General features: G+C 42.8%; 1 protein-coding gene across 1 annotated transcript in view; it reads right to left on the reverse strand.

Annotated features, from left to right (window-relative positions):
• The window catches only part of LOC148103083 (alpha-2-macroglobulin-like), a 33,126-nt gene extending 24,985 nt beyond the window's left edge, over window positions 1-8,141 (reverse strand). The window contains exons 1-8 of the mRNA XM_087831235.1: window positions 7,831-8,141; window positions 7,571-7,751; window positions 7,320-7,473; window positions 3,934-3,986; window positions 3,803-3,823; window positions 3,088-3,253; window positions 2,928-3,012; window positions 2,684-2,831 (exon numbers count right to left, since the gene is read on the reverse strand). Coding sequence (XP_087687361.1) covers window positions 2,684-2,831; window positions 2,928-3,012; window positions 3,088-3,253; window positions 3,803-3,823; window positions 3,934-3,986; window positions 7,320-7,473; window positions 7,571-7,751; window positions 7,831-7,910 — 888 coding nt within the window. The 5' untranslated portion in view covers window positions 7,911-8,141. The remainder of the gene's footprint in view (window positions 1-2,683; window positions 2,832-2,927; window positions 3,013-3,087; window positions 3,254-3,802; window positions 3,824-3,933; window positions 3,987-7,319; window positions 7,474-7,570; window positions 7,752-7,830) is intronic.
• Window positions 8,142-8,615: the final 474 nt, after the last annotated feature.

Genomic DNA, 8,615 nt, shown 5'->3' on the forward strand with positions numbered 1-8,615 from the left:
TAAATGTTCAAACTATGGTGAGTCATGAAAGACTTGAGCTCATTTAGAATTTGATGCAAGCAATATGGTTTAAAAATGTAGGGTGGGGGGACAAAAGTCTCGAGGGGTCAGTTGTACTAAACATAAACAGCTGAAGGAACCTTTTGCAACTGATTATGTTACCTGGCAACAGATCATTCAGATAACTGTGTATAAAAAGATCATCATAGAGAGACAAAGTTTCTCACAAATACAGATTCTGTATCTACAAATCTGCAAAAGACTGTGTCTACAAATTGTAGAACAATGACAGAATAATTTCATTAATGTAAAATTATCAAGACGGGGAATATCTCATCATCTGCAGCGCATAATGTCATCAAAACGTGCAAAGGATAAGGAGGAAATCCACTATCAGATACAGTCTCCAGGTCCTCGGGCAGCAATGCATGAAAAACTGCTGTCATTCTGCCAGTCAGATCACTGCATGGCCTCAGGAACACTTCCACAAATCAATATCTGCACACAAAGTTCACCGAGCCGCCCACAAACGCAGGTTAAAGCTCCATTGCGCAAAGAAGTCAAATGTGAATGCGAACTGGAAACGCTGCATTCTTTTCTGGGCAAAAGCTCATTTAAAACAACAAAAACTGCTCTGTGCTCAGATGATTCAAAATCTGAAATTCTTTTTGGAAAACACAGACGCCGTATCCTCCACAACATCCCAAACATCCTGTCGAGCTGGGCCTGTATAGCAGTATGATGGTATCACCTCACAAAACCACTGTATCGTTTAAATTTCCCAGCAGCATCTCATTTATATCCTCAAAATCTCAGTACTACTATATATATGTTATACAGTACTGTGAAAAAAACCTTCACCCACTACCTTTTTGTGTGTTTGTTGGATTCCAACTAAACAAACTTTCTTGGGATTTTTTAAATGGTAAATGGTCTGTATTTGTATAGCACTTTACTAGTCCCTAAGGACCCCAAAGCGCTTTACACATCCAGTCATCCACAAACTGGTGATGGCAGCTACATTGTAGCCACAGCCACCCTGGGGCGCACTGAAAGAGGCAAGGCTGCTGGACACTGGCGCCACCGGGCCCTCTGACCACCACCAGTAGGCAACGGGTGAAGTGTCTTGCCCAAGGACACAACGACTGAGACTGACCAAGCCGGGGCTCGAACCGGCAACCTTCCCATTACAAGGCGAACTCCCAACTCTTGAGCCACGATCGCCCATTTTAAAATGGGCTTGAGCAGTTTGTGTTGAGGCTTTGGCAGCTTTTACATTCATTTCCAGTTCAGTCCCCATTTCATTCCTTTATTTCGATCAGGCACTTTATGTTGACCTATGAACCATCCAAGCACAACAAGGACACCTGCCCCAAGGGATTATTGTTTCTACACATAACAGACAACTTAGCAAAGTAACAGTTTGAACTTTTATTCCATTGTCGATCCATCTTTTACTCCCATTTCCTTCTTTGAATCTAAAACAAACGCCAGCAACAGCGGGGCTTGAACTCATGAAAGCTTGCCTGAGAGAGTTCCGGTTGCATTTCCATTTGTGTTCGCATGTTTCAGTAAACCACTGTAGCTATTTCCCCCACTTTTCAGTTATTTATTTGTAACAAATGTTTGGGATCATGTATGATTTTCGTTCCACGTGTCCACCACTTTGTGTTGGTCTTTCACGTGGAATTCCAATAAAATTGTTTCATGTTTGTGGCTGTAATGTGACAAAATGTGGAAAAGTTCAAGGGGGGCGAATACTTTTGAAAGCCACTGTATTAAGACTCGACTGTACACCGTGTTCGTGTTTTCCTCTGAAACAATAATTCCCGTTGGAGAAGCCTTTCAACGCCTCTCTCTGTCTCTCGCTAGCAAAGTTGACCCAGACAACAAAGTAAAGCTAGTTTTCAGCTACGAGCCCGACACGAACCCGACGTATCAGCCAGAGGTCCCTTTACTACGGTTCGGAGTCGCTGACCTGTTTTATATACGCGTGGAATAGTTTTCTATACGAGATCACTGCAAAAAGTGCAGCCTTACCTAATGTCCACCTACTGTTACTCATTTATATTAAGATTTAAACATCTAGTTGGTGTTGGTATGGCGAGTAGCCTTCAGTAATAGTAATAAATCACACAGAAATAGTAGTGGAATACACTTTAACCTTCCCAACACTGAGCAGTAACTCAGTAAAACAGTCTAAATTGTTCAAACTTTTAACAAGAGCTGAATCTTTGGATAAGTGTATGTTTGTTCAGCTTGTTTAGGTGACACAGTCTGATCAGAGTATTTTTGAAGTTCTTAGATTTCTCACAGAAGTTGTATTCTTTTGTGTGACAGACATGATGACACACACCACTAGCCTTAGCCCTACCAGTAAAGCTAATCATCTAGCAGAAACACCAACACAACCTATGCAGCCTTTAAGGCACAACAAACACCACTTCACTCCTTTGGAGCTGACACGTCCGTCCAAGAAAGATGAGATATCACTAAAAATTCAAATCCATGGATGAAAGTATGAGATGATGAAACTGTAGGGGAAAAAGGTGAAGAGGACACACGGCGCCAGTTCAGCTGGGTAGAGCAGGTAACCCGTATGCTGTAATGCTAATGCAGGGGGCCTGAATGTACCCAAAGAATCAGGGAAAAAATGTTGGAGAGAAATAAATCATAACTGTACCTGCTTTGTCTCTGTGTGGCAGGGCGCACTTATCTGAAATAGGGCCAAATCATCCTCACTGCGCACCAATATACCGTGGAAAAAGTACCTAATAGGTCTGCACACATTGACTGTAACACGTCCTGGTACAGGCTGTCCATACGTGTACCTGTATAAAGAAAAATAAGTAAACATTATGAGTCATTTGCTCTTCAAACTCCAGATTTTACAACACATAATTTGTCCTGAAAGAACTTTTCCTTACTTTGCACACACTTTAGCTTCAATGTCTTCCTGCCCAATACTCACTTCTCCAGATATATTTACTGTCACATCAAATTTGGGTAAAACTGGGGGAAAATATGAATGTCAGCATTTGCACTCCATTACAACAAAGAATTTAAAAATAAATAAGACCGACTTACCATATTTCTCCACTTTGAAGTTGTGATATATTTTCCTCTCACCCATTGACACAATGATCTGGTACGGTCCCTCACGGGCCTCAGTGTCCAAGGAGTAAGAAAGTTGCAGTATTCTGCTATTGGATGTTTCATTTAGCCACTGTCCAATCCTGTTACTGTGAGGATCCTGTTAAATCAAATGACAGTGACAGCTACTACACAGCTGTAAATACAGTACCAACTAGATTCTTTCTTTTCTTTTTCAACAAGATTCGAGCTAAAACTGGACAATATAAATTTAGGGGGACATAAAAATGTCCTGTCTTCATCTGTAGCCAGCTTTGTCCCCTTCTAGATGTGAAGCACTTGTTTATAAATGTTTAAAAATTAAGTGATATAAAGAAACCTAAGCTGTAATGACAGGGAAGCTGTGGCTGTGTTTGTGGAGTAATTAAATCAAAATTATTAATTTGATTTAATCACTGTCATTTTAATTTTACATGTGGGGCATCAAGTGACAGAACAGGCACCTGCACGGTGTGTATTACATACATGCAACCCACTTTGTCCAGTTTTTAAACCTTGCGCTGTCAGTAACTTGGAGTAATACTGCAGAAGCAGTGTGTATGCAAGCAGTGAGCAGGGAACCTTCAAGTCTGTCTGACTGCATGTGTTCAGTGTTGTGTTGATGCATTTACAAGAGAAGTAAAAGCCTTTTCTAGAGGCGCATTCTTACCTGAAGTTCAATGACATCATACTGAAAGAAAGAGCAAAAGAAGAAAGACAGGTGGAGTTAAGAAACTGTTGTGTAAATCACTGCATCCAAATTGCAAACAGCATTATTAATAATACTGTTCAAAAACTCACCAGCTGTTTGGCAGGTCGCATTTTATTATCCATCGTAACGACTCTGAAATTCACTTTGAGAAAAATTGAGAGGTTACCTCTGTTTCTCTCTTTATACTTTAAAACAAAGTCACTGCAACTTATCAAACATGGATCTGATTGGTTACCCTAAACAGCAAGCCAAGACAGATCTCAGATAATGGACTGACATGTATGAGACATATGTATAGAATTTATTGAAATTGAAATGATATTGCTGATTTATATTTTAATTAATGACACCATCCATCCATCCACCTTCATCCGCTTTATCAGAGGCCGGGTTGTGGGGGCAGCAGCCTAAGCAGAGAGGCCCAGACCTCCCTCTCCCCAGCCACCTCCTCCAGCTTATCTGGGGGAACACCAAGGCGTTCCCAGGCCAGCCGAGATATATAATCTCTCCTGGATCTGCCCCGGGGCCTCCTCCCGGTGGGACATGCCTGGAACACCTCACCCAGGAGGCACCCAGGAGGCGCCCAGGAGGCATCCTTATCAGATGCCCGAACCACCTCAGCTGGCTCCTTTCGATGTGGAGCAGCAGCGGCTCTACTCTGAGCCCCTCCAGGATGGCCGAACTTCTCACCCTATCTCTAAGGGAGAGGCCAGCCACCCTTCGGAGGAAGCTCATTTCCACCGCTTGTATCCGCGAGCTCGTTCTTTCGGTCACTACCCACAGCTCGTGGCCATAGGTGAGGGTAGGTCGACCAGTAAATTGAGAGCTTCACTTTTACACTCAGCTCCCTCTTCACCACGATGGACCGATGCAGCGTCCGCATCACTGCAGCCGCCGCACCAATCCGTCTGTCGATCTCTGGCTCCCTTCTCCCATCACTCGCGAACAAGACCCCGAGGTACTTGAACTCCTCCACTTGGGGCAGGAACTCATCCCCGACCCGGAGTGGGCACTCCACCCTTTTCCGGCTGGGAACCATGGCCTCAGATTTGGAGGTGCTGATCCTCATTCCCGCTGCTTCACACTCGGCTACGAACCGTTCCAGTGCGAGCTGGAGGCCCTCACCCGATGAAGCCAACAGAACCACATCATCCGCAAAAAGCAGAGATGAGATTCTGAGACCACCGAAGTGAAAGCCCTCCACCACTTGGCTGCACCTAGAAATCCTGTCCATAAAAATTATGAACAGAACTGGTGACAAAGGGCAGCCCTGGCGGAGCCCATTACCCACCGGGAACGAGTCCGACTTATTGCCGGCAATGCGAACCAAGGATCGAATGGCCCGTAGCAATGGGCCAGACACCCCATACTCCTGCAACACCTCCCACAGGACACCCCGAGGGACACGGTCGAATGCCTTCTCCAAGTCCACAGAACACATGTAGACTGGTTGGGCAAACTCCCATGCACCCTCAAGTATCCTCGAGAGGATAAAGAGCAGGTCCAGAGTTCCGCGACCAGGACGAAAACCGCATTGTTCCTTCTGTATCCGAGGTTCGACTAGCGGACGAACTCTCCTTTCCAGCACCCTGGCATAGACTTTCCTAGGGAGGCTGAGGAGTGTGATCCCCCTGTATTTGGAACACACCCTCCGGTCCCCCTTCTTAAAGATGGGGACCACCACCCCGGTCTGCAAGTCCAGGGGTACTGCCCCTGATCTCCACGCAACATTGTAATTGTCATTGCGTAATTAATGACACATTTAATTTATTATTTAATTATGTATTTAATACATTTTGGCACCCGAGGCCCTCCATATTCTTCCCTCACGATTTTTTTGTACTTTGAATTCCAAAGCCATGTTTAAATATATTTATTTTATTGTGAACTATTAAAAATTAAAACCATTAAACTTTCACATAAAAAGAATTTGACTCTGAAATAAACTAAGAGGCATTACTCAGACATGATTCATTTTGTGCTCTCTGTCCCCGATTACAAAGTTAAGCTGAATTACTGTCTAATTCTCCATCACAGCAGCAGGTCTCAAAATGGAAAATATAATATGGCCTTTGCCCTTTGGGGGAAGTTGTGCACTCTGAGTATTCTGCATGTTTTATTTCTCATCACTGTGAAATAACTGCATACCATTCGTTGTCAGTAGCTGTCTTTTGCAATGTGAAGTTCTTCATTAGTGTGAGCTCAAATATGAAACTTGTGGGATTTTTTTTCCTTTTGTTGTTTTTTAAAATACCGTATTTTTCGGACCATAAGGCGCACTGACGATGAACTTGTCTGAAACGGGTCTGTTTTCATACATAAGGCGTACTGGAATATAGGGCGCATTAAACGCCTTATAATTTATGCTATGTAACTTTGCACTGTCCACTTTCTGCTGTAACAAAACAAATTTCCGACGTGTGGGACTAATAAAGGTTAACTTATCTTATAATAATGACTAACCTGGTATTGTGGATGGATTATCTCAGTTGTTCTCCTGACTGAAGTTTGGTCCATTTAAAGCATCTTTCCATGTGATTGCATTCGTCAAAAACCATCGGGAACGTTTATCGAGTGGAAAAAAGTTAGCGTTCATCCTCCAGCTTCACTGTGTTTATGCTATGCTAACATAGCTGTGTCGCTAGCAATCACATAGCACATTATTATATACCAGCTAGCGCAACTTCAGTAACCCTATTAACATCACTGCTGTTTAGCTTTCTGTCTTCATTTATGTTGGAAGTGATAGAAGAGCATGTTTTAGAAGCTAGCAAAACCAGCGAGCTAACGTCCTGCTAACTTCTAAATTTAATAAATTGTGTTTTCATGGATGCCTGGATGTTAAACTTAATTGTTACACCTGGTAAAGCAGCAACACTGATCATTTTATTAAAGATGAAAGAATTTAGACAGTTTTTAACTCTCAGTGATGCTGCAGTGTTCATTTGACTTTAGGACCTGAAGCAGACGGCGTTTAGAACCCAGATTAGGCCGAGTCCGCGAGGCTTCTGACTCTTCTAGCCGTAATGCTCCGACAATCCATCAAGCGGTGCGGCTTCGTACCTTACCAAAGTCATTCTAAAACATTTTTGACAGATTTTTGAGCACTGTGTACCACATAAAATCTGTTTGTGGTCAGTAAACACAACCAGAATTCATACATAAGGCACACTGTTGATTTTTGAGAAAAAGAAAGGATTTTAAGTGCGCCTTATAGTCCGGAAAATACGGTAGTTATGTTCAAAGATGCAGTCGGATTTCAAACTTCGAATAAACATCTTGGTCCATCGACCGTATTGATATCTTGAAAAACATTTGCTATTTGAAGCAAACATTTCACATCAATCACTGTATGTGTGTCCAAATTTTGGACCACAAAACTTGTTACACAAATTGGAGATGGTGGAGCAGCTGGCTCATGATGATGGGATTTGAATGAACTACATGTCTTATATAACATAAAGCACATTGTTACCTTTTTGTCCAGGGAGGTAGATGGGTTTATCTGTTTGGATGAATGTGAAGGGATCAGACGCTCGGATCATCACTTTTCTGACTTGTTTGGAGTAAAATGTGTCTCCTTGTACCTCCACCTGAAAATGTTGCACCTCCTTTTGTACCAAAGGAGCCTGAGACAGTGGGATATTTAGATAGTCATTAAAGCCAATAATGCTTACAATAACAACTAACAAACACACTTTGTGTGTGAAAGTGCTGGTTGTCAACCTCAAACTGAACACAGGTTTGAAAGGCCTCATTTGACGTATGCGTGAATAAGGTCGTGTTCTTCTCTCGGGACATCAAAGTGACAGTCATGACCAGAGTCCCACTGGGCTGTCGGAGAGTTGCACAGAATTTGGCCTCAGCTCCAGCTTCAATAACTGCAGGAATGGCCACCAGGTACTGGCTGCATACAGCATCACACATACAGCAGTTACTGCAGTGAACAACTCACACAGACAAAAACACGCTGAAGACAAACTCACGGTTCAGCCACCGCTTGATCCACATGCATCCAGCTCAGGAGGACACACAGAGTGCAGCTCAGGATCCAGAGACGCTCCATGACTGGTTGTGACAATCCTCAGTGTCAGCTTCTGCTAAATATCGGCTGATCGTCCCCACCCACATACACTGTAGCAGCCACGTGTTTGAAACGCACTCATGTACTCTGATCTCCACAAAGTCAATCACTTGCACATTTACAAAATCCCAATCCTGCTTTCAGCACTGAACACTAAACTATAGACAACAGTAAAGTTTGTCATTCAGTGTAAAACATTACAGTAACATACAGTGCTCCGAGGTGATGTTTCTAAATCAGCTCCAAGTTTTATGTGGCTGTTACAAAAAGTTATTTCTGTTTCGAATGTGCCTGTTTTACTTAATAATGTGCATTTTCTTACCGTCAGTAGTGGGATATCCCACTGTAGTGTGTAACTACTCATATTCTCTAAAATCACTGGGAGCTGCAGTAGGTGTAACTCCCTTTACCCAGCGTGGGATGTCTGACTGCCATGTTTTTGACCTTATTTCTCGGGAAAGACTAAACAAACGTTTGTGTAGTGATAACAGGCTCAAAAAGAACTGGTGGATTCATCAGTGATGTCACAGACTGCTATACACACTTGAAAGACAAAAATCACAATGTTTCTGTAAGAATTAAAAATGAAACATGTTAAACAGCTTTTGTTGCACTTTGGTAAACAACACAGATCAAACTTCAGCCCACTGAAATAACAGCAGTGACAGTCACACTGCTGAGTGTGGA

The sequence above is a fragment of the Neolamprologus brichardi genome, chromosome 3 (genome assembly GCF_056152115.1).
Source record: "Neolamprologus brichardi isolate AB-2024 chromosome 3, ASM5615211v1, whole genome shotgun sequence".
Taxonomy (NCBI): domain Eukaryota; kingdom Metazoa; phylum Chordata; class Actinopteri; order Cichliformes; family Cichlidae; genus Neolamprologus; species Neolamprologus brichardi.